Source organism: Camellia sinensis, chromosome 1 (genome assembly GCF_055761805.1).
Source record: "Camellia sinensis isolate YWXY chromosome 1, ASM5576180v1, whole genome shotgun sequence".
Classification (NCBI taxonomy): Eukaryota; Viridiplantae; Streptophyta; class Magnoliopsida; order Ericales; family Theaceae; genus Camellia; species Camellia sinensis.
Genome location: NC_138961.1, coordinates 118,688,692 through 118,714,593, shown reverse-complemented (window position 1 = coordinate 118,714,593; position 25,902 = coordinate 118,688,692). Strand labels below are relative to the sequence as shown.

The window sequence follows — 25,902 nt, the reverse complement described above, 5'->3', positions numbered from 1 at the left end:
TGGTTTTATAAAATTTGGCAATAGATGTTAGGAATGTTTCAATTTTGTTCGGTGGTGGTTGTTTGTGCAGTTTGATTTTGTTCGATAATAAGGCTATGAGCTGTTTGGTTTTGTTTGATTCTGGTGCACTGAACAAAAGTTGAACAACCATCTCTAAATTCGATTTGAAAAAGTAGAATTAAAAAAAATCAACAGTTCACTTTTCTGCTGGTTATTCATCATTATTTCTTCATTTATTGTCTTATTTTATAATCAAAATATCACGATTTATACTTTTGTAGGAGAATGTGCAATAAAAAAAATGAAATGAGAAAAGAAGAAGATGAATAAGGTTTATAGTGAGACGCGTGTAAAGAGATATTAAAATCTATTGATTTTTTTCTTTTGCCCTGAAAAGTAATTTTGCACAATTGGATTAAAAAATATTTCAAATAAATGAGGGGTGTAATGAGTTAAAACTGTTACGTATGTAGAGTTATAAAAAAAAAAAGGATAAATCACAAATATACTTCTCAAGGTTTGCTTAAACTACGGATTGCTTTTGTGGTTCTGAAAATTATATCCCACTTTTTTAATTTTCTAATTGTATAACTAACGACTCATTTTATTAATAAATCATTAAATTAATAAATTAATTAATAATTTTTAATAATGTTAAATATATATTTTAATTAATACTTTAAGCAATTTTATTGTTTTATAGAAGAATAGTTAGAAATTTATTTATTCTTGTTAATTTTGTCAAATAAAAAATGTTGATAAGAAGATATTTGTAATTTTTAAAATTATTGGGCTTAGTTTATATTTTCAAGTAAACCTTAAGAGAGGTGTATTTGTAAGTTATTTTAAAAAAAATGAAAAAAAAAATTGTAAAAAGAGAATGAATAACAACGGTGCTAGGACCCACCATCCCAGTTTTTTTTTATTAGTCAAATTTTTTTTTTTTCCCCTTCCAATCACCCACAGACACGTGGGGCTGGGGTCTGCCGCATTTTTCAATGAATATATGCTGCTACATCATGAACTTTTGGTGCTCCGCAGCTGCAGTAGGAAATCAACGGTTCCTAAATGACATAAAAGCGCGGGAAAATTCGATACGTTTGGCGCCACATAAACTGTAAATCACACAGAACTAGCCATTAGCACCGACGCCAAGATCTAAAAGTTTATAATGTCAAGTGCATCTCTCGCATCGCATCTCATCTCATCATATTCATATTCCTCTCACATTTCTCAATTCTGGTGCTCTTTTGGTTTTTGTTTTTTCCTTCAATCAATTCTGTCAAACCCTAGTCCGACCCATTTGAATACCCTAATTCATACGATTTCCAATTCTGATCGACATGGAAGGTTTATCCGCCATTTGCGCTGGTCTCGGAGTCATTGAGGAAGACGACAATGGCAATCGGAACAGCTACACACCCGGCGAATACTGCTTAGGTATCACTGTAATCTCCATGACTCCCATTTTTTTTTTTTTTTTGGTTTCATTTTGTAATCTTTCCCAAATATTATAGTAAATCGACTTAATGTTTGTTAAATACACTTGAATGCATTGCTCTATTTAAATAGATTTGTTACGGATTTTGTTTTTTCCCCGATTGCCTTCTAGATAATTTGAAAGACTTGTTGAGGTTTCTGAGGCGAGACGATCCACAAACCCGAGAAGTATTCAAGCAAGTTTGTAAATGGAATATTGTTGGCAAGGATTTGATACCCATTATTGAACATTGTCAGGATGATCGTAATTTGGTTCTAAATTCAGGTAGTCACTCACTCATTGATTCATAAAGTAGAAGCTTTATTGATTTATTATAAAGTTTGCAAATCAATAGGATCTTCACAAAATATTTACAAATTCATGGAAAAGTTTATAACTTTAATTATTAAAGTTGATAAATTTTACCACTAATTTGATTTTTTTTTAAAAAAAATTTATTAAAAACTTCCACTGAATTGCAATTTCCCCTAAATTGGGGAAATTGCAAATCAATGGGATCTTCACCAAATATTTACTCATTATTGCTTAATACAATTTACAGTGAAGGTTCTGGTGTTTCTAACTATGCCTGTTGAGCCTACATCCAATGACATACCCCAACAAATAGAGTATCTTTGGGGGTTGATGTCTTCAATTACTTGCAGTGACATTGTCCCAGTGATTGTCTCACTTCTAGAGAGTCCGCTGGAAAATTTAGAACAGTAAGTTGGAATTCCTTCTCCCCTTTTGTTTTGGCATTTGGTTTGGCTCCTTTCATACACCATCAAAGATTTGAAACTGCCAAGTAAAATGATTACATGAAGTATCAGGATTGTAGATGATGGGCTCTTTTGATTTTCTTCCATTATTTTCCTCGTTTTTTTCTTTTCGTACTAAATTTTACTTTTGAGAAATAGAGGTGGAAAAAGGGAAATGACTTAAAGTAAGGCTGTGTTTGGTGCAACTTTGAAAACTTAATTCCACCCCTCCATTTGCATGCATTGTTTGGATTGAGTTTTGGAATTGTGATTCCACCACACATTTCAAAACATATTTCTCTTTCATGTTTGGCTGCTCTCTCTCCTTCGTGTTTTTCATTCTAATTTTGGGTCTACCCGGTCATACTCCCAAACGTCCCTGGACGTCCAGCTAGTTAACCGGAACAGTGTTCATGTTTTTTTTTTTTTTTTTTTTTTTTTTTTTTTTGCAGCTGTTATTTTTATATTTTAAATAAAAAATATTTTGAATATTTTTTTTAAAAAGTTTTTATGAGCTTTGAATAGAATTTCAATTTGTGTGTTTGGGTATGAGTTGTAAATTTTTGAATCAAATATCATATGTTACATCACTCAATTCAAAACTCTTTTCAAAACTCATAACCAAACAAATTTTTCACACTCAAATCATAATTCCTGTTAGTATATTATATTAGTGCTTGTAATGATGTTAGTAGTGTATAGCTGTTAGTAGTGTATATTTCCTTTACTTTATTAGTGCCACTTTCGGCCACTTTAGGTTCCCACTTTTGGCTCCTCTCCTATATAAACGAGCTCAATTGAACCTTTGTAATATAACATTCAATACATATTCAATACACAATTCTTTCTCTTTCTTTATACATAAAACTAATATGGTATCAGAGCTAGGTTAAGAACCTAGTCATTCTGCTTCACCGGCGGGCGGTAGCCTCGCCTTGGCCGCCCGCCGGACCTCTACACATACCCTGACTCCGCTGCTACTAAACCCCTCCTTTTTCTTCTTTGATTCAGCCATTGCGGCGCTTTTTCTCTCTAAACTGAGCTCGGTTTTTGCTTCTGTAACCACTAAAGAACACTATTGAAGAATACTGCTGTAACTTCATCTTCCTCTCCTCGCTATTGAAGAACTCTGCTATTAGCCCTCTTCTTTCTTTCTTCGTCACATCGGCCGAGCCTTCACACCGCCGCTGCTGTTACTGATCATCACCGACACCAACTCATTTCCAACACCACTGCCGCTGCTGCCTTGCGCCACCAGCTCACGCTATCACTCGCCCCACTCATCACTGAAGCCAATCGATGTTAGTACGCCGGCCATCGTTGCAACTTCCAGGCACCGTCACCGCCCCTGTTCCAGCGTTGCGACCCAAGCTGCTGCTCACCATCAGTGCTTCCCTTCATTTTAATGCTGCAGTCCCTCAGAGATCCAGGCCCACCATAGCTCTGTTCTGCTGCAAGTGTCGACGCTAATTCCGCTGCGACGTTGCTGCTACTATCGGCATCTACTGTCCAGCGTTGATTACAGCTAGCTTCTCTCTGCTGCAAGTTCGCCACCGGCTTCAACTATTCCAGCACCGACCACACACGTTTGCCCTCTCAACGCCGTGTGTGGTCTAGCCAAGCATCCTTCTCCCCCTCAACATTCACTTTCAAGTTCAGAGCATCATCACCATCGTCAATCTTCTCTCTCTAGACATTCCGAGGCTGTTCTCTGTCTAGGAAATGACACACGGCCTCAGCTCTCTCTCTCTAGCGATATCTCTCTCCCTAGTTTTTCAAACCCACGAATCTTCCACCCAATCAAAGCCTTCTGAGCATAGCATTCCAGCAACCAAGAATGGTTGAAAGAAACATCAAGCTCTCACCCACTGTACCACCGAGGCGTGGCTATCACTGTAACTCACTTTGAAGCAGATAATACACACTGTATTCAATCCCAAAGTGACCATGAGAAGCCACCATCGGACTGAAACCGCAGAAAACTACCGGGGGAACTTTCTCTCTCTAGAATCTAGAGAGAGAGGCTCCTACTTTCTTACCCACCTCACCAACCCCATTTTACTTTTCTTTTATTTCTTTATTTTTTCTTTTCATCTATTTTACACCACCAAACACTTTACACCCACTCTCTCTCTCAATCCGGGAAACAGATTTTCTCTCTCTCACTTTACTTTTTCCACCACCCACAAAACATTATCATCACCATTCCACAAATACTAATATATATATATATATGTCTCTTTTTATTCCATCACACCAAACTTATTGGGCCACCTGTCCACCCACGTTGGCTCCACTTTTCATTTCAAAAAAAAAAAAAAAACAAACAAACAAAAACAAAAACAAAAAAAAAATCCATTCCCAACCAACTCGTTTTTCATTCCACAACCTTGTCATTTCTTCATGCCAGGATCAACCCCGATCACAATTTTACACCACCATCGACAAAAAAAAAAAAAAAAAACAAAAAACCCTTTCTATCATTTTTTTTTTTTTTCACATCTTCACTCTGTGTTGTGCTGTTTTACTCCACTTTATTCATCCATTTGTTTCAACCTCAACTAGGTTTCTATCTTCACACCTATTTGAGTTTGAGGGGGGGTTATACATATATCATGGTGAGCATGGTTACACACCATGCGAACCACCCAAGCCACCTCATGGCGCACTCCTTAAGTCGCCACCTTGGTGCACCACCAAATTCTTCTGCATCGGTCCGGCATGACCCCGTAAACTGTCCCGACATTGATTCCGGTCAGCTTCTACAACGGTCCGGCATGACCCCGTAAACTGTCCCGACATTGATTCCGGTCAGCTTCTACAACGGTCCGGCATGACCCGGTAAACTGTCCCGACATTGATTCCGGTCAGCTTCTACATTGGTCCGGCATGACCCCGTAAACTGTCCCGACATTGATTCCGGTTACAGTGTCTTCACCAATGGTTCGACACGACCATACAGTGTGTTCTATCCTATTTTCCTGTTTTGTTAATCTCTCCAAACTCAAGTTGGCTAGTACCTATCCTCCTTGAGTTTGAGAGGGGGCTGTTAGTATATTATATTAGTGCTTGTAATGATGTTAGTAGTGTATAGCTGTTAGTAGTGTATATTTCCTTTACTTTTACTTTACTTTATTAGTGTCACTTTCGGCCACTTTAGGCTCCCACTTTTGGCTCCTCTCCTATATAAACGAGATCAATTGAACCTTTGTAATATAACATTCAATATAACATTCAATACATATTCAATACACAATTCTTTCTCTTTCTTTATACATAAAACTAATAATTCCAAAACTCACAAACTCAAAATACAACTCTATTCTCAAATTATAATTCTAAAGCTCTACCAAACGCAAGTTTTTGGGATTTTCATTACTTGGAATTTTGGTTTGTTAAAGTTGAGAATTCTATTCCTTAGTGTCCAAACTGTGCAAACATCAGATTCAAGATGTTACTTTATTTTCATCAAGTTTTTCAATGAAGTAAATATTTCATTGTTTCATAAAATTGTAGTAAGTAAACCATTTTATGAGCATGAGTTCACTGAAACATATTTTAAGCTGCCTGTTATTCATGCTGGAAGTTGAATGCTTTCCTTAGTTTCAGGAGGTACAGGGGAGCATTAATAAAATACCTTTACCATGCATGACAAAATGCTAATACTTGTTAAGAGTGATCTTACTGATCTGATTAGGAAATGAACAGAACTCTCTACCCTTCTTCATATATGAGTGTTATATTTTTGAAACATTCATATGTGTTCCATGATTTTTTATTCAGAATCATCATCAATCTTTCTTAGAAGTGTTTAAAGTAGGCTATATGCTAAGAAGGTTTTGCTCTTATCTTTATTGCCTCTGTGACAGAATCTTGCCCAATATGGAAGTTAATACCAATAGCGAAGCATAAGCATCCTTTTGTTGTTTAAAATATGAATTGTGGTGACCATTTTGTATTAGAGACTCATATAATTAATCAAATGTGACTGCAAGTGTGGGATAGATATGGTTAAGAAGACCCATGCATCAATCAATGCTTGAGCACTTTGGAGTGTTTCAAGTTTTTTTTTTTTTTTTCTTCTTTTTTTTCTTTTTTTTTTTTATACAACCTACACATGTTTATATATCTCAACGGCCTGCTTGCTCTGATACCAAGTTAAAATTATATGAATAAGTTTAAGAGTGAAAAGAGGGAGACAAGAAAACAAGAGAGAAAAAAATGATTTGCAGGAAAGAGGCATAAAACCCAAGATTAGGTTTTTCCTCTATAACCATATGTATTTATACTAATCAAATTAGTGAACAAGTACAAAACCACCCTTCATCTTACTTAACATCATTTTATTGTCTTCATATTTTGTCTTTTTTCTTGCCTTCACATGCTTAATTGTTGTTATTATCACTATCATTTGTCATGTTATCACTGGTCTCATGATTAATTTTGTGCTAAGCAGTGAAGCATTTACAGAGGATGACTGGAAATTAGTTCAGCTGGTGCTTACTTTATTTCGCAACATTCTAGCTATCCAAGACATCCCTCTGCATGAGAAGGCTGGGGGATCTGCCACACAGTTCTTATCCCTCAGAGATAAGTTTCTAGAACTACTGTTCCGTGAGAATGCCACGGACTTGATCTTAGTTCTAACGCAGCATATTGGTGGTTCTTGTGGCTATATCCGTCAAGATAACTTGCTTTTATTGGAAACTTTCCATTACATATTTATAGGTCAAGAGCCAGAGTTGATCGCTAAAGCATATTCAAAGGGATTGAAGGTTGGTCTCTGTTCAATAATTTCCAGCATTTTTTAGCAATAAATTAAAATAGTTTGTGCCGTTTCCAGGAAGGAAACTGGCTGGAATTAATTGTGTTAATGTAGAAGAGAAAGAGAGTTTGGGAGAATGAGAGAGCTTAATCACAAGGGTTAACTCGTCTAAATATATATATATATATAACAAGTGTGGGTACAATGACATAAAATACTTTTAACACTACCTCTCAAGTTGGTGCATATATATATACCATATGTAACAAGCTTGTTACATATATATCTCACTCTAGAACCACACAACAAATCTGCTAGCTGATCTCTTGACTTTACATGACTCATACGAATCACATTCTATGACAACTTTCCTCTAATAAAATGGCAATCAACCTCAATGTGTTTTGTTTTCTCATGGAACACTAGATTGGAGGCATTGTGAACTGCTGCTTGGTTATCACATCACTAATTCATAGGATGATGGTGCTCTAATGCAAGTTTTTCTAACACATGTGTCAACCAAATTAACTCACATGTAATATATGCAATAGCTCCATATTAAGACTCAGCACTGGAGTGGGATGGGGGTCCAGCCCAATTTGAACATGACAATGATCCATAGGAGAGTATAGTAGGTTTAGACTCCAACATCCGTGTTTCACTTAACAAATCAAGAGCATACTTTCTTTGAGATGAAGAGATTCCCTGATATGACCTGGCTACTTCAATTCCTAAAAAATTTCCCAATTACCCTAGACCTTTGGTATGAAATTTATTCTGAGAAAGCACTTCAACTCCTGAATACCAACACAATCATCACCAATAATCACAATGTCGTCCACATACAAATCAACAATATTCGTCCAAATACAGTATGACTGTAAAACACAAAATGATATGCCCCACATCTTTGAAGACCGGCAATCACAATGTCACTAAATCTCCCAAACCATGCGCAATGGGATTGTTTGAGTCTATATAACGACATTTTTAAACGACATACTAATTTTGACTCCCTTAGAGCAACACATCCAAGAGGTTGCTCCATATAAACTTCCTCGTGGAGATCACCATGAAGGAATGCATTCTTCACTTCCAACTGATGTAAAGGCCACTCAAATGTAGCAGGAATACAAACAAATAGACAAATGGAAACAATTTTTGCCACAGGCGAGAATGTCTTAAATTACTCAAGATCATAAACTTGGGTATATCCCTTGGCGACAAGACAAACCTTCAATTGTTCAACGGTATCATCAGGATGAACCTTGATCACATAGACCCATTGATAGCTAACAACATATTTGCCCAGAGGAAGAGATACTAAGGGGTGGTTTGGGATGTTCTAAATAAGTGTACTTTTTGATTTTTTATGAAATATGGGTTGAGTATGGGTTGGGTTTGAAGTGATGTGGTAGAGAGCTGATGTGACTTAAATAAAATGATGTGACTTAAATAGAATAGTGATTTTTTGACTTTTTTAGTATATGCCAAACAAGGCCCAAATCCCACGTACCATGATTTCAGGCAAAGCCTGTTCTGATACCATGTTTATGTAGAAGAGAAAGAGACTTTAGGAGAATGAGAGAGCTTAGTCACAAGGGTTAGCTCCTCTAAATATATATATATAGAACAAGTGAGGATACAACAACATAAATACCCTTAACAAATTGGAACTAAATATATGTTGAGTTTTTTAATTTTAATTCTGGGTTCCACTTTGAAGACCAAGAGACAAAGAAATTAAAAGGAAAAAGCCAAAGCAAAAAAAGGATTATGACATCCACCTTCATAGCTTTAAACTCTTTAAAGAAGAAGATCTTTTGGGTAAATAAATTTATATATTCATATTGGTTTGTGAATGTATGGTTTAGTTCTTATCAATTATTTTTGTAATATCTCATGCTTGTTATTAAACTAGTTCATAGTAACCACTATCAAACAACATCTTTGTGATAGACTACTTAAAAGGGAGATTTTATTCATTAGGTGGACGGTGATGCCAAAACTTCTATCAACAGTCTTAGATCCATTATGGAAGAGGAACAGGAAAAAAGAAAGCTCACCAGACTACGCAATTTGGGTTGTTACTCACAATTTACCGGAACTTTTACTCGGCTAACCATGGTATGTTCTTGTCACTGTTATAGATGCACATGAAGAATTATTTACCAACTTTAGCAACTTAAGCAACATTTTAAAACAGGATGGTTCTAAAACATTATGCAAGGGAAACCCATGTTCTGCCTCTCATGATCCTCTGCTCAATTCTCGTAAAGTCCATCGAGGTCCATTGAAAAGAGTGGTGTGGGACTATGGAAGATTACCATCAACAAAGGACAATACTCTGGAATTGCTCCATGATTTTGTTAACCAGCTATTGTCAGGGGGTTACAATGGTATACTTTCTGTAATTGAAATGAAAGTTTGTGTTTCTTAACCTTTTCTTCTTTAGTCTCAATACAATACTGGTGCATGTTCTTACCCTGCTGTCAATGGTTTCAGTTTTAATGGAGTCCATCTGTGAGGATGTTGAAAAGGAACACCATACAATTCAAAATAGTGATGTCATTATTTTCTTTCAAGTTGCTCAATTTATTACGTCTTTTCAATATCATAAATCTGTGTGTTTGAAGGTGAGAAGTTATACTCAACTCATATCTCAATCTGTGCATCTTACATTCTTATGTCTATTGACATGCAATTTATTTTTGATGGGTGATACTCTGCATTCTTCATTTATGCTTACTACTTTGAAATAAAAAAAACCTCTAGATTCTATAATAATGATGAGTGCCTGATGCTGCCAACAACTAGCAGAACCTTGATATGATTTGGATAATTTAATTATTTGGATATGATAATTGATGATGCGAGTTGTGAAATGAACCGGTGTCTGTCAAAAAAGTTGTATACAGCAGAGAGTTAGGGCATTAATAAATTGCGACACATATATCTTGTTTAGGCATGTATATGTGCCCATGTGTAGAGTGATTTATAGTCTCATTGTAACATATTCTTTACTTTAATTAATCTAATTTGCGGTTTGGAAAATTATGAACTCAAAAGTGAAAGCAGACCTGAAACAATTAAAAGGGTATTTCAGGATTTGCAACATTTTCATTTTAAGTTTGGAATTGTATGTTTGATGATACTGGTTGGAATGATATGGTGGCAAAAATCAAGAAATATCCATGTTTGCATCAAGTTTTCACCAAGGAATAAGGTACTAAACTTGTATCTTTAGCCGTGAAACTTTCCGAGGAGATGGAGAAGGGACTAAAACATGGGATGATGTTATATATGTGCACGTGTGAAATTGTGATTATCGGATTAGTTGGTTTCTGTGCATGGAATGACAATAGCTATTTTCTCACTAGGTGACTAATTAAAAGGCTAGGGAGAAGAAGAAAGATCACCCTCTACTGTATATTGACTTTTGCAAATCTTGTTTAGGAAGAGATCTCATAGTGCATCTCGCTTGTTGACGGTGCAGTTTTATCAGATGAAACACGAGGAAGGGTAAAGATGAGCATGACATGATGATTGATATGGGGAATACTGAAAATTGATGTTTATGCTATCTTGGATTTATTATCCACTAGGAAGATTGAAAAGGACAATAGTCATAGAATTGTAGTGGGATAGATGAAGTGGAAATTGTGATTTTTAAATGTTGGGGTTATGTTGCCATTAAGGATCCCCTTTATTGCACATAATATCATTTCGGCAACAAACATATATAAGGATGCCCAATTAGATAAGGTTTTTACCATTAAAGTTTGATGACATTGCATTTAGTTTTCTACATATTTAGATCTAGAAGCTCTGGATTATTTACATATCAAAGATTTAAACACTGACTGAATCTTTTGAATTGAAAATTTTGAAATGGTTTAACAGATGAAATTCAGATGAAAGACATGATTACCTTGTCTGAAACATTTTCTTGTCTGCCCAATTTTGATTCTTCACTATTTGATAATTTCATTGATTTTTTTGTTGCTAAAATATGTGCATGCTTTATGGTTATGGTTTTGTCTCAATATTGCCTTTCTTCATTGACGACAACTGAACAGCTCATATGGTCTCTCGTTGCTTTAACAGTCAAACATGAAAGCTGACCCATTTGAAGCTTCTGTAAATCGTCATGCTGATAGCACATTGTTTGAAGGCAATTTATGTGGACCAATTGCTGCATCTATGAATGAGTCAATGTTCCTGTTAGTCATTTCAAAGTGGCGTTATGCATATGACAGCTTGAAGCAGACAAATGAGTATAAATTTGTATCTGCAGCAGGATCTCTTATGAAAATCATGGTGATCTATGCTTCCTTGTTCTTCCTTTCTTTCTTTCTTTCTTTTTTTTTTTTTTTTTTTCTTTTTTCTTTTTTCTTTTTTCTTTTTTTTCCCCTCTTCTTCATATTTCAACATGAAATTCTATCCAACCTCACTTTTGATTGGGACATGGGCTTAATTTGGTTTGGTTTGGAGGTTGAAAAGTTAATGACTGCATGTTTCTCTTGCCTGTGCATGCACATAAAAATGCATAGATGTGTTGATAAAATTACCTAATATTCACCTGCATGAATTTTTATGTCAGTTTTTATTTATTTTATATTCGTTGGAGTCCTAATATCATTAGCATTATAGTTAATGTACCATCGCCCATAGGAAAAGGTTTAGCATTGCATATTTGCATAAGTAGATTAAATCATTTTTTATATTTTGAAGGATTTAAAACAGCTGATGCTGCAGTATGAACAAGGGGGTGTGCATGGGTTGGTTTTGGGGGGAAATCATCAACCAAACTTCCCTTGGTGGATTTAGAATTTCCAACCTGCCCATCCTAAAAACAGGCGGGTTGGTTCAATATTTGGCAGTTTCGAGCCAATGGTTTAAGTGGGTTGGATGGCTTTGAAATACAGAACGAGGAAAAACATAAATATTTTCTAAGTTCAACCAAAAAATTATTATTAATTCCAAATCTCAACACAAAATCCATAAATTAATCAAATGCATTATGTTATTAAAATCACTTTTTGCTACTCAATATCTAAGACAATCAAATTAAGAAAAAAAATATGCAACAAAACTGAGGGTGGGTGTTATCTAATTAATGGTATTAGGTTTATGGAGGGATTCTTTTTAGACAACTGCAAGGTAGTTTTACACATACACTTAGGCGGGTTGGGTTGATTTATGGTGGATTAATAATTCTTAAATTGCATGCCAACCAACCTGTTGATTTTTTATCATGTGACCCGCTCACCTTTTCAAACCACACAGGTGGCTTTGAGTCGGTGCAAAGTTGACAGGTTGGTGGATATTTTGTACACCCTTAGGTATCAACTATCATTTTTGATCTTGCAAGTTGGATCTGATCATTTGTAGTTTTTTGCTTATTCTATTAAGGGTTGAGAACTTTGCAAAGCATGTTATAGTATGCGTACCACTTTTTTCATCATCATGTCAACATAAAAGCATGAAACACGAAAAAAAATAAAAAGAACTTCATGACTGGTGTAACTTTAAAAGAAAGGTATTATCTACTATTTTCTTTCATATCTTGAATCCATGATTCAGCCCAATGTTTTGAAAGGTGTTATTCATGGATACTTCAAATAGGGAGACGTAATTGTATCGTATCCATATCGGATATTGATACTCCTTGGATACTTGTGGATATGTATCGGATAATTGGATACTTCTTAATTAATTTTTCTTTAATTTTGGAGTATCGGATACTTAATTTTGAAGTATTGGATACATATTACTTGTTTTACAAAATTAGAACTGTGGCATTTCTTGCATAGTATTATAGTATAACATAATTGCAAGGATAAATAAGCAAGTAAACTTGAGAATATAACAAAAGTAAAATTAAATATCAATAAATAAATAAGCAAGTAAACTTGAATACAACATATTTTATTAGTGTCAAAGGGAAAAGCATAGAGACAAGTTGTGGATTGTTCATTATTGTAATATAAACATGAATGAAATATTTGCAAGACCTATTGCAAATTTAAAAGGTAAACAAGCTACTAGCTTAAATGAATGCCTAATTCTTAAGGTTAGTATTTTGCATTATAAATTACATTGTGGTTTCTCAACATTCTTTAGCTTATGTGTTACTCACTACTAATAGTTTTAAAAATACATTTTTCACAAACGTATCTTAGCCAGACCTGTATCCTATTTTTTGAAGTTTTTTTGTATTGCCGTATCCGTATCATATCGTATCCGTATCTATGCTTCCTAGGTGTTATCGAGGCTCACATCGAGGCTCACCTTGAGACGAGGCTAAGAGGCTTTGATTTTTAGGTGACATTGCCCAAAGGCTTGCACATCATAGCTTAGGTGTGTGCCTCAGGTGCATCTTATGTGCCTTTTGTGCTCAAATATGCGAGGATTATGCATATAAAGGCTTGTGTTACACTGTTGCTAAATTAGTCTAATACATAATTTAAACATAAAAAATAATCTCTTTTGTAATTATATTCCATGGAACAAAAAATTAAGTAAAAAGAAAAAAAAAAAATAATAAGGATTCATTAAGAAGCTTGATAACTACTCGGCAACTATGTGGGATAGAGTGTCATTTGGCATTGTTTTGGGTGTCCATTTCAGCTCCTTTTAAGGGAATTCCATTTATTATTATTATTATTATTATTTTTTTTTAATTTTTAATTTTTATATTTTATTGATGTTTGATTTACTCTTGTGAAGGACATCTTTTCCTCTCTCTGTACTCCTTTTATTTTTAATAAAGTTTTCTTTTGTTGCCCGATAAAAAAAATTAAGAAGCTTGATAACTGAAGAATATCATTTTCACATTCGATGAGAGCAAGCTTTCTTCTCTACAGTGAGATTTCGATGGCTCGAGGAGAAAAAGTTTTTACACCTTTGTATTTAATTTTAACATTCTTTATTATATTAAAATATTTTGTTTATTTACTAAATATAAAAATTCAAAATTCAAAATGGTTACACCTTGAGGCTTATACTTCACCTCACGAGGGGCAAAAGTAAACTCCTAGCATTAAACATTTCTCTTTGAACTTAGCATTAAACATTTCTCTTTGAAAACTTTGATTCAGTCCATTCAAGTGCTGTCCCAACTCTGTGGATATGTGAGGTCTTTCGCCATCCCATTTTCTGTCTATTTTGCACTCTTATTGCATTTCTTTTAATAACCATCAAATAATATATGCCTCCGTTAATAAGCTTTAACAGAAGTAGTCTCAAAAGAAATGTTCATGTATTTCTTGTCGTTTATATCCTGTTTGTGTTCAGTAATTCATGAACTGCTTCTTCCTAATGGATGGCTGTTCTTTTGCAGACTTTTTTCAACATAGTAAATGCTTAACATCTTACTTGAATAGTTTATCTTGCGCTTTATAGTGTTGGTACATGGCACTTTATTAACTACCAGTTTAGTGCATTTGCTACACCCTCAAAATATTCGAGTCACAATGTTGTGCATATTGCTTATAAGTAGATTGTGTTTGTCTTATATCTCGCTTTCCTCTTTGTTTTTTTTTTTTTTTTGGAAATTGCTGTCTGCTTGATTTAGGATTATGCCATCTGTTTTTATAGTGTCCTTTTTAACAAGAATAGGTTTGTTTTGTGTAGATTCGTATGTTGGATTTAGTGCTTAAGGTATCACCTGAAGATTCTAAGGACCCTCAAACAGCTCGCATCCTTCTTTACAAGTTGTTCTATGATCAAACTGATCAGGGAATGACTCAATTCCTTTTGAACCAGATCAAATCATTTGATACTCATAAACAAGCCAAAAGGTTTTGTTCTTGCACTTCAGCACCTTAAAATGTTTATTCTCAATTTGTGATTATGAATTTTGTGTCAAGTAAGTTACTTGCACCTATGGAACTTCATATAATAGAACTATAATAAAGTCTTGACAAACCTAAAATAATCTCTTATATTGTATCATATAATCCTCTTTGCTTGTTTTTAAATTCACGGTGTTGATCACATACTTCTCAAAAAAGGGGAACTTGTTTTATATCCACAATTCCAGTTATTAGTACATCATAAAACTTTTCCACTTCATAATTCTGCAAGGACAATAGCTTTGTGAATTAATCTTCCTATTTGTTAATCACCATAATTTTGGTTCTTTTGCAGCATTTTTCTATGAGATATGTATGTACATATGCATGTGCAAAACTTTCAAAATTGTTGTGCCCATAATTTTTGTTCTTTTTGCGGCCTCCTTCTAGGACTATGTATCTGTATATCTGCATGCCAGTTTTCTGATTTCCAAATTTGATTTATTTTCTACTCAATGTATTCCAGTTTCATATCAAGCCGCATGGCCTATGCGGGTTGTCTTGGTACTTAGTAGAACTTATAATGCAGATATCTGTGCATATAAGTGAATGAAGTAACATATACATTCTGAGTAGAATTGTGAAGAGATTCTTGGTTTAACAAAATGCTTGCCAAGAACATTTGTACGTGACTACATCCCAGCATAAAGGGATTATCTCAGTCTCTGTATGTAATGTACAATTTTACACAAGTTGTGCATGTGTGCGGTATGCAGATCAAAATTGTCATGCTTTAGACCTGTCTAATTGTCTTGCTGATGATGCTATTTTGTCATTTGTTCGTGCCAGTGATCTTGCCGATTTGGTAGAAACAATACATGTAGTTATACGACTCATCGAGAACCTTGAAGCACGTGGCACATTAAGGGTATGTCCTTTTTTACATTGATTTGTGGCAAATTCTAAATAGACTCCTATTGTGTAGTAATTTTCAATTTCCTTTTAATGTTTGCAATGAAAATTGTAGAAATTAGGTTTGCATGCCAAGCAGATGGGCCATTTCTTAACCTAACTTATAAAGATTTGGGGATAGATACATGAAATCCCATTTTGAGGCTTCCACCTATGTTGGGCCAACAAATACCAAAATATGACAAATGGTTTGGAATTGAATAGACCTGGTGATCAACCATCACTAAAACATGACTGGAAACAGTTGTATGTGTACACTGATTAGTAGTTACTTTATGCCTCTCCTCTGCAGCAGTTTACTAATGATAACATTATGAATGCTTATGATTTGATTGAGTATTTTGCTAATCTCTGTAATATTCACGAACTCATTTGAAAACAACATAAATAAGCTGCATATTGGCTTATTTAGGTCACATTACTTCTCTATTTTTCTGCATGTCTTTTGGTAGTAAGCAAAAAAACCAGCATTTAAGCCATACCCAAAACTACTTTTTTTTTTTTTTGTGACTTTAAGTTCTATCATCTACTCTCCACTATCGCCTAAAGTATCTGGCAAATTTCTGTAAACCAAGCCAAACCAAGCCTTAAGTCTCATCAAATGGGGTCGGCTATATGAATCTTTCTTTTCCATGCGGCTCTATCGGCCGTCATTTCGTTAGTCAAATAAAGTAAATCCATATCTCTATTTACAATGCTAACCAACGTTAATTTAGGCCTACCCCGTCCCCTATACTTCCATCTACCGTTGCAATATCGCATCTCTTCACTACTGTCTCTGTTAGTCTCCGTTGAATATGACCAAACCATCTCAATTAATTCTCTCTCAACTTATCTTCTATTGGTGCTATTCTTACCCATTTCCGAATACACTCATTCTTAATTCTGTCTTGTCTTGTCTTGTCTAGGCTTGCCACACATCCACCTTAGCATTCTCATCTCAGCCACACTCATCTTATCTACATGTTGTTTCTTGGTTGCCCAACACTCTGTGTCATACATCATCGCTGGTCTAATAGCCGTGCTATAGAACTTACCTTTAAGTCTAGTGGGTATTCGTTTATCGCACAGTACCCCAGACACACTTCTTCGCTTATACCATCCCGCCTTAATCCTATGGGCCACATCCGCATCAATCTCCGCTGCTGTTGTGATAATCGACCATAAATAACGAAAATGTTCACTCTTAGGCAGTTCTTGATTTTCAATCTTCACTTTTCATCTGCATTCATTGTTACTGTTACTAAATTTACACTCTATGTACTCTGTCTTAGTTCTATTTATCCGGAATCCTTTAGATTCAAAAGTTTTTTTCCAAATTTCCAACTTTGTATAACTCTTTCTCTAGTCTTATCTACTAGCACTATATCGTCTGCAAAAAGCATACACCATGGCATGTCATCTTGGATATTTCTCGTCAACTCATTCATAATTAAAGCAAAAAGATAAGGACTTAAGGTAGATCCTTGGTGTAACCCTACAGTGATAGAAAATTCATTTGTCTCTCCAGCAAGTGATCTAATAGTGATCACCACCCCTTCATACATGTCCTTAATCACATCAATGTAACCTTTTGTCACCCCTTTCTTCGCTGACACCCACCATATTATATCCCGGGACACTCTATCGTATGCTTTCTCAAAGTCAATAAACACTATATGAATGTTTTTTTTCTTTTCTCTATACTTTTCTATTATTCTCCTCAAAAGATAGATCGCTTCCATTGTTGACCTGCCTGGCATAATTCCAAATTGATTCTCTGACACCTCTGTTATATCTCGCAATCGGCGTTCTATCACCCTCTCCCACACTTTCATTATATGACACATTAACTTGATTCCTCTATAGTTGTTGCAATTCTAGACATCTCCTTTATTTTTATAGATTGGCATTAAAATACTCTTCCTCTACTCATCAGGCATGTTCCTAGTCAACATAATTTTGTTAAACAACCTAATCAACCATGCAACCCCTTTTTTACCCAAACACTTCCAAGCTTCAATAGGGATATCATCTAGGCCTAAAGCCTTATTTGATTTCATCTTCTTAAGTGCAAACTCCACTTCAAAGTTCCTAATCCTACGATAGAACTTATAGTCTTGGTTTATCGTATTACTGGCTATTTCTTCCCCTATTGCCATACCTCTATGTTCCTCATTTAATAGTTTCTCAAAATAATTCTTCCTCCTCACCAATACCTTAGAATCCTTACTTTTGATGCACTTAACTTGATTAAAATCTCTTGTTTTCCTCTTCTGTAACACCCCAAAGATTTCCAACATAATTTAGGTACATCAACCAACATTCATTAAAGAATAATAGCAATCCTCCAATTATCATATCATTGATGACTAAAGTTTGTACGAAATAGTCTCACATGCGAATTATACATTCAATGATATCAAATACATGAATCTATAGCATGTAGAACGTCGAATCCAAAAATAAATAAAATGCCCTCAAGGGGCTTACATATTCCAAGGCTTAAGCCTGATTACACCAAAAATGGTCTCTCGGAGCCAAACAGTTATAGCCCTAGGCTTACAAAAAAAATACAATCACAACAAAACAGAGCTTTGTGCTCTAGATACGTACATTCACGCCCTAGATTGGCGGGTTCATCACGTCCTTTCTTGTACCAAAATCTTACAGGGTGAGCATAAAGCTCAGTAGAGAATTTTTAACAAAGTATATACATTTTATGCAAGATTTCCATTATGAAATGCACATGCCATGCTATGCCTTTTAAAAAAAAATCACTTTTGCTCATCTTTTGAAAACCATCATGCTCAATGATAACTTGCAATCTCAACAATTCACAATTTACAATTTAATTCAATGGAGTGGTAAATATGACTCAGGCAATCCCTAAGTTGGTGTCTGCAAGTAGGCATAGCTAGCACTACCAAAACCCCACTTTACCGGTTGCTAATTGGGAGGGAAATGGTACCTCCTCCGCGCATGTTTTCGGTCTTTCACCCCGGACACTCAAGCCAACTTATTCAATTCCATCTACACCACCTATCCGGACTTACCAACGTATTTATCCCAAAACATTTCAATAGTTTCATTTCACCACATTTCTTTCTCAATGTAAATGTTTTCAAATCCCAACTCAAAATTTATAACTATGCAAATAAATAGAAATGCCAATGCAATATATATATCAAGGCAAACAATAATCTTTCATTAATAATATTTTCTGCACAATTCCTCCAATTCGATCGCAATACCCTACTTTCCAATGCAATTTCATCAAATATCACTTATGAATATATATATATATATATCCAAGTGTAGCAACATTTCCACATTTCATGTGTTCACAACAATTTTCCATTTCATAACTATGTATGTATATGCATTTAACAATAAATTCAAAACAAAATCCCCAAATCCTCATACACCAAGAAAATTGCTATTTTTTCAAACAATGATATGAAATTTCCACTTATTCATTCACTTAACACAAGAAGATCCATAGATTTTCAACATCATTCAAAAACCCCCAATTTCTAGGTTTTTCATTAAAACTAAACATTTTTTCATCCCTTGGTGGAATCTCACCAAAATCATCTTTCTTAAATCAATGTGATTCAAATCTTCAAGAAAATCTTTTAGAGGAAACAAGAGATGAACCCCTCTTTCAAAACTACCAATTTCTTAATCCAAAAACCAATTTTTCAATGCCATCGAAGAGGGAATCTCTAAATTTGCTTAAACTTGCAAAAAACACATATATAACTCTAAGAAAGTCCCTACCTTAAGTTTTGATGGAGAGATGAGACGAAATTCCAAAATCAATGGTGTAGAAATTTGATCTCCACCGCACAAAGTGAAGCCCTTGCTTTGCTCTCCAAAGTTTGTGAAGGATGATGGATCAAAACCCCAATCGATTGCAAGAAATCAAGAGTTTTTGGTGTTTGGTGGAGGTTTTTAGAGAGGAGCAAAATGATTTTAGAGTGAGAAGGATATGTTTTAAAAGTGATATATATAGCCCAAAAGAGAAAGAAAACAGAGTTTTCGGACCCAGGCCCGTCCCGCTCGTGCGGCCCTCATCCCCGCATGTGTGGCTCTCCCATTCGGCACCTCCTCCCGCACCTGCATATAATGTAGTGAGCAGCCCAAAATTCCCCCGTCTCCCACACGTGCGGCCTCACTCCCCGCATGTGCGGCCCCTCTTATGCACGTGCAGCCAAGGCCCCCGCATGTGCGGCTCAGCCTTCTAGCTCGAAATCACTCCGGCTCGACTCGGAAAACCCTAGATCCAACCTCGCACTTCTCGAAATATGAGAAACTTGACACGAAAATCAAATAAAAGTAAGGACTTGGGAATAAGCTTCCAAACACAACAAACCCAACCCGTTAACAACTCTCCCGGTCAAACCGACACTCCAACAAGACAAACCCAAGGTTAAACGAGGGAAAACGAAACGAATAGTGCACCCGGTCATAACATGTTCCGTATCTTAGCAAGTTTGTATATCCTCGTCTCTCCCTCCTTACTATCTAGTCTAATGTATAGGTTATCATAAGCTTTTAGCTTAGCCCATCTCACTACTTTCTTGACCTCCTTATTAGCCAATCTATAGCTCTTAAGGTTTTTTTTAATTCTATCTTTTTGCCACTTTTTAAAACACTTTTTTTGTCTTAATTACCGCTTGAACCTCACTTAGAAAATATGAGGAAGAAGAACTCCGAAAATATGAGGAAGAAGGAATATATTTCTGTTATATTCAAAACTTCTTATTTTACAAGACCAAATGACACTCCTTATATAGGAGATATTACAAACATCATTATAACCCATTATATGCCACTTACATATTATATATTACCACTATCTACCACTATCATATTCTATACATGCCACTATCTACCACCAACACCACTATCATATTCTATACATGCCACTATCTACCACCAACACCACTATCATATGCCACTATCTTATTATATGCATTAACACAAATTTCCAGCACTCCCCCTCAAGCTGGTTTGAAGATATCTTCCATAGCCAGCTTGCTAGTCAGCTTATCAAATTGCTTCTTGTGTAATCCCTTCGTTAGCACATCAGCTAATTGTTCACCTGTTGGAAGGTAGGTCATACAGATTATGCCAGCATTGATTTTCTCCTTGATGAAATGTTTATCCACTTCTATATGTTTTGTGCGATCATGTAGAACTGGATTATGAGCTATAGATATAGCTGCTTTGTTGTCACAATAGACCTTCATAGGTGTCGGGTGAGAAAGCTTTAATTCTTCAAGAATTCTTTTAATCCACATTACTTCACAGATTCCATGGGCAACAGCTCTGAACTCTGCTTCTGCACTACTTCTAGCTACCACATTCTGTTTTTTACTCCGCCATGTAACTAGGTTCCCTCCTACAAAGGAGCAGTATCCGGATGTTGATCTCCTGTCTGTAACACTTCCTGCCCAGTCTGCATCTGTGTATACTTCAACTTGAAGATGTCCATGTTTCTTGAACAGTAAGCCTCTCCCTGGAGTTCCTTTCAAATATCTTAAGATCTTATAAACGGCCTCAAAGTGCTCTGCCCCCTGGTGAGTGCATGAACTGACTTACCATGCTGACTGCAAAGGCAATATCAGGCCGCGTATGAGACAAGTAAATCAATTTCCCGACAAGTCGCTGATATTGTTCCCTCTCTTTGACTTCTTCAGCCTTAGCAGCTTGTAACTTCAAGTTAGGCTCGATCAGAGTCTCCACCATCTTACAACCAAGCATACCTGTTTCTCCAAGGAAATCAAGAACATATTTTCTCTGATTAACGAATATACCTTCCTTGGATCTTGAAAATTCCATTCCGAGGAAATACTTGAGGGCTCCCAGATCCTTAATGTGAAATTCTTTTGCGAGTTTTTCTTTGAGGGCTGCTAACTCTGCTTCATCATTACCAGTTAAAATGATGTCATCAACATAAACAATCAAAATTGCAATTTTACTGTTTTTTGAATGTTTATAAAATATTGTGTGATCTGCTTGACTCTGCGAGAAGCCACAACTGATAACTGCCTTCCCAAAGCGTTCAAACCATGCTCTTGGTGATTGTTTGAGTCCGTATAATGACTTGTTCAATCTGCATACTCTGTCGCTTCCAAGTCTCTGCTCAAATCCCGGCGGTAGGCTCATGAACACCTCTTCAAGATCACCATTGAGAAATGCATTTTTAATGTCAAGTTGATGTAGAGGCCAATCTGAATTTACTGCAAGAGATAACAGTACTCTGATTGAATTTATTTTAGCAACAGGAGCAAACGTCTCCTGATAGTCGATCCCATAAGTTTGAGTGAAGCCTTTAGCCACCAGTCTCGCCTTGTATCTCTCAACGCTTCCATCTGCGTTACATTTTATCGTAAACACCCATTTACACCCAACTGTTTTATTGTCTTTGGGTAGATCAACTATCTCCCAAGTACCACTTCCCCTTAAAGCATTCATCTCCTCCATGACTGTTAATTTCCAATTCGGATCATCCAATGCTTCCTGTATATTCCTTGGAACAAACAAGTGTGAAATCCTAGATGTGAAAGCTCTATGGTTTTTAGACAGTCTTTGATAGGAGAGGTAATTTGCAATAGGATGTTTAATGCAATTTCGGACACCTTTCCTAATTGCTATAGGAACATCAAGGTCGGAAATAGAAGGAATAGGATTACCTAAAAATTTCTATGCCAGAACTCGGGTGGACATTCGGGTCATTAGGATGGACATTCGGGTCATTATTCCTCAGATGAAATCGCTTCCTAGTATAAACTTGAAGCTCAGGATTTAGATCATTTTGTAGTACTTCTCCCCCTAAACAAGAATCTTCTTGACTAGGCACCATAGAACTTGGTTCTCCTAAGTGATCATTATCAGACAGATGTGGTTTTTGTGTAGGATAAATGACATTGGGGAGCGGGATAGAAATATCCCAAAAACGGTCTTCTACTCCACTTGTCTCCCCCTGAAGAGAAGTGTTGGGGAAATAGGATTTTGTTTCCACAAATGACACATCCATACTCACATGAAATTTCTTGGTTTGAGGATCGAAACACTTATACCCCTTTTTGTTTGAGGAATAACCCAAAAAAACACATTTTATAGCACGGGGGTCAAGTTTTGAACGAAATTGACTAGGAACATGAACATAGGCAGTACATCCAAAAACTTTGGCGGGTAAATCAGAAAACAACCTCGTGTCAGGAAAAAAAGTTTTGAGACAATCGAAAGGTGTTTTGTATGTTAACACCTTTGTAGGCATCCTGTTTATCAAATAAGAGGCTGTTAAAATTGCTTCACCCCATAAATATTTAGGAACATGCATGTAAAACATTATAGCACGTGCTACTTCAAGTAGATGTTTATTTTTTCGTTCTGCAATGCCATTTTGTTGAGGGGTATCCCGACATGTAGATTGATGAAAAATTCCCTTTTTTTCCAAAAACTCACCCAACTGCTCATTGAAATATTCTGTTCCATTATCAGAATGTAAAATACCAATTTTGGTTTGAAATTGGTTTTCAATCATATTGTAAAAATTTGTGAATAAATTTTTCACGTCAGATTTTTTATTCATCAAATAAATCCAACATAAGCGGGTATGGTCATCAATAAATGTAACAAACCATCTTTTACCAGAAAGAGTAGTGATTTTAGAAGGGCCCCAAACATCACTATGAATCAAATAAAAAGGTTTGGAAGCCTGGTAAGGTTTTGACAAATAAGTAGAGCGATGAAATTTTGCAAAAATGCAACTTTCACAATGAAAAGAAGAACAATCAATCCCTTTAAATAATTCTGGAAATAAATGTTTCAGATAAAGAAAACTAGGATGTCCTAGCCTATAGTGCCATAGCATTATTTTTTCTCGAACAGAGATTGAACTAGTACTATTAAAGCTCTGAGCTTTTTTATTACTAACAGGTACTTCATCAAAGTAGTAAAGACCTTCAAGCATCCTAGCACGCCCAATCATCATCCCCGAGTTCTGGTCCTGAAATTCACAATGGGATTCAAAAAATGTAACACGACAATTAGAATCCTTAGATAGTTTACTGACAGACAAAAGGTTACAGGCTAAGTTGGGGACGTGAAGAACAGCATTGAGATTAATTTTCTCAGTTAGTTTAATAAATCCTTTTCCTGCAATAGGTGAAAAACTACCATCGGCTATTCTGATTTTGTCATGACCAGAACAAGGGAAATAGGTACTAAATAAATGGGAAAAACTAGTCATGTGATCGGAGGCACCGGAATCTATGATCCACGGAGAGAAGTTTAGGCAAGAGAAGGCTTTAGGATTTCTACCTGTTTGTGCCAACAAAACACTAGGAGTACTGGATGAGGAGTTGGATTTTATCAGCTTTAAGAGTTGATCAATCTGCTCTTTGTTGAAGGGACCTGAATCGGCTTCATTAGCGGTAGGAAAGCCACGATTCTTCTCTCCTTGTTTGCTGCTTTTCCAGTTGACAGGTTTGCCATGGATCTTCCAACACGTTTCGCGTGTATGGCGAGGCTTGTTGCAAAAATCACACCAGACCTGTGGCTTATCATCAAACCTGCGCTGGTAATTTGCAGCCTTGTTGGCCGCAGCATCGCTAATTAAAGCAGAAATTTCAATTGATTCACCAGTACCTTTTTTCTTAAGCATGACGCTCCTTCGGCTCTCTTCCCTTCTGACTTCGGCAAATACTTCGCCAATGGATGGGAGAGGAGGTCTGCCAATAATTCTTCCTCGCACTTCATCGAACTCAATGTTGAGGCCGGCAAGAAACTTGTAAATACGGCTGTCTTCCACAGTTTTCTTGTGGTGATTGCAGTCGTCAACCGATTTCCATTCGTATGTGTTGAAGATGTCAAGATCCTGCCACAACCTTTTCAACGAATTGAAATATTTGGTGACGGAATCATCTCCTTGACGAATCTCTCCCAACTTCAAAGTTAATTCGAAAACTTGAGATTGATTTCCTAGGTCAGAATACATCTGACTAACATTATCCCACAATTCTTGTGCAGTAGGATAGCACATGTAATTAGAGCTTATATCCTCCTCCATGGAATTGACCAACCATGTCATAACCATGGAATTTTCAGCGTCCCAACTGTCGAACAGCGGATCATTAACAGCAGGAGCCTTCTTGTCACCAGTGATGTAACCGATCTTTCCTTGCCCACGGATATACATCCGGACAGATTGTGACCAGCGGAGAAAATTATCACCATTTAGGCGGATGGTGGTGATTTGGACAGAGTGAGTTTGACGTTTTCACCGGAATGGCAGCGGCAGGGGTTGAAGTGGTTTCGGACGTGACTTTCGACATGGCTATGACGGTTTTAGGGCTGCTGTGTTTTTTGTAGCTCTGATACCAACTTAGAAAATATGAGGAAGAAGAACTCCGAAAATATGAGGAAGAAGGAATATATTTCTGTTATATTCAAAACTTCTTATTTTACAAGACCAAATGACACTCCTTATATAGGAGATATTACAAACATCATTATAACCCATTATATGCCACTTACATATTATATATTACCACTATCTACCACTATCATATTATATACATGCCACTATCTACCACCAACACCACTATCATATTCTATACATGCCACTATCTACCACCAACACCACTATCATATTCTATACATGCCACTATCTACCACCAACACCACTATCATATGCCACTATCTTATTATATGCATTAACACAAATTTTCAGCAACCTCTTCCCTCCACCACCAAGTTTTCTTAGAGCTGGGTCTCGTTCCTTTCGACTCTCCAAGCTAAAATCAAAAAGTAGAAGTTAAAAGCATTTCTTTCTCCACTTCTCAATAATTAATTTTTTTTTTTTTCCCCAGCTTTTTAAAGCTATTTCTATCTCATAAGTTGTAATGTAAGCAGAAGTTGTATCAAATAGTCTAAAACAAATTTCTAAAATCAAAAAAAAAAAAGAAGAAACTATTAGCATCTCTATAAACCGCACCAAATAAGGTAAATGTCACCATGCCTTTTTCTTTTAAAACATGCTATATGCTTTTTCTGAACTTGTTTGTGCCTTTGTTAACAGATTTGTTACTATAATAACATGCAAATGGCCTCTTTATATATGCATATATATGT

General features: G+C 35.9%; 2 protein-coding genes across 2 annotated transcripts in view; one reads left to right on the top strand and one right to left on the bottom strand.

The window, feature by feature from the left end:
• The first annotated feature begins 1,032 nt into the window (after positions 1 to 1,032).
• ATIM (timeless family protein) overlaps positions 1,033 to 25,902 on the top strand; it is a 36,027-nt gene continuing 11,157 nt past the window's right edge. The window contains exons 1-10 of the mRNA XM_028232708.2: positions 1,033 to 1,440; positions 1,613 to 1,765; positions 2,043 to 2,202; positions 6,695 to 7,013; positions 8,993 to 9,130; positions 9,210 to 9,402; positions 9,509 to 9,639; positions 11,111 to 11,323; positions 14,642 to 14,808; positions 15,652 to 15,730. Coding sequence (XP_028088509.2) covers positions 1,344 to 1,440; positions 1,613 to 1,765; positions 2,043 to 2,202; positions 6,695 to 7,013; positions 8,993 to 9,130; positions 9,210 to 9,402; positions 9,509 to 9,639; positions 11,111 to 11,323; positions 14,642 to 14,808; positions 15,652 to 15,730 — 1,650 coding nt within the window. The 5' untranslated portion in view covers positions 1,033 to 1,343. The remainder of the gene's footprint in view (positions 1,441 to 1,612; positions 1,766 to 2,042; positions 2,203 to 6,694; positions 7,014 to 8,992; positions 9,131 to 9,209; positions 9,403 to 9,508; positions 9,640 to 11,110; positions 11,324 to 14,641; positions 14,809 to 15,651; positions 15,731 to 25,902) is intronic.
• LOC145797062 (uncharacterized) lies at positions 23,546 to 25,058 on the bottom strand. The gene is made up of 2 exons (XM_082883211.1): positions 24,091 to 25,058; positions 23,546 to 23,776 (listed from the first exon to the last, which is right to left on the bottom strand). Exons 1-2 carry the CDS (start codon positions 24,965 to 24,967, stop codon positions 23,742 to 23,744), a joined length of 912 nt encoding a protein of 303 aa, XP_082739337.1. The 5' UTR covers positions 24,968 to 25,058; the 3' UTR covers positions 23,546 to 23,741.

Excerpts from the sequence above, each read along its gene's own strand:
- LOC145797062 (XM_082883211.1), bottom strand. The coding sequence starts at position 24,967 with ATGTATATCCGTGGGCAAGGAAAGATCGGTTACATCACTGGTGACAAG. Across the intron at positions 23,777-24,090 it reads TGTTTTGTTGGCACAAACAG|GACCAGAACTCGGGGATGAT; the intron begins GTAGAAATCCTA and ends TGTGAATTTCAG.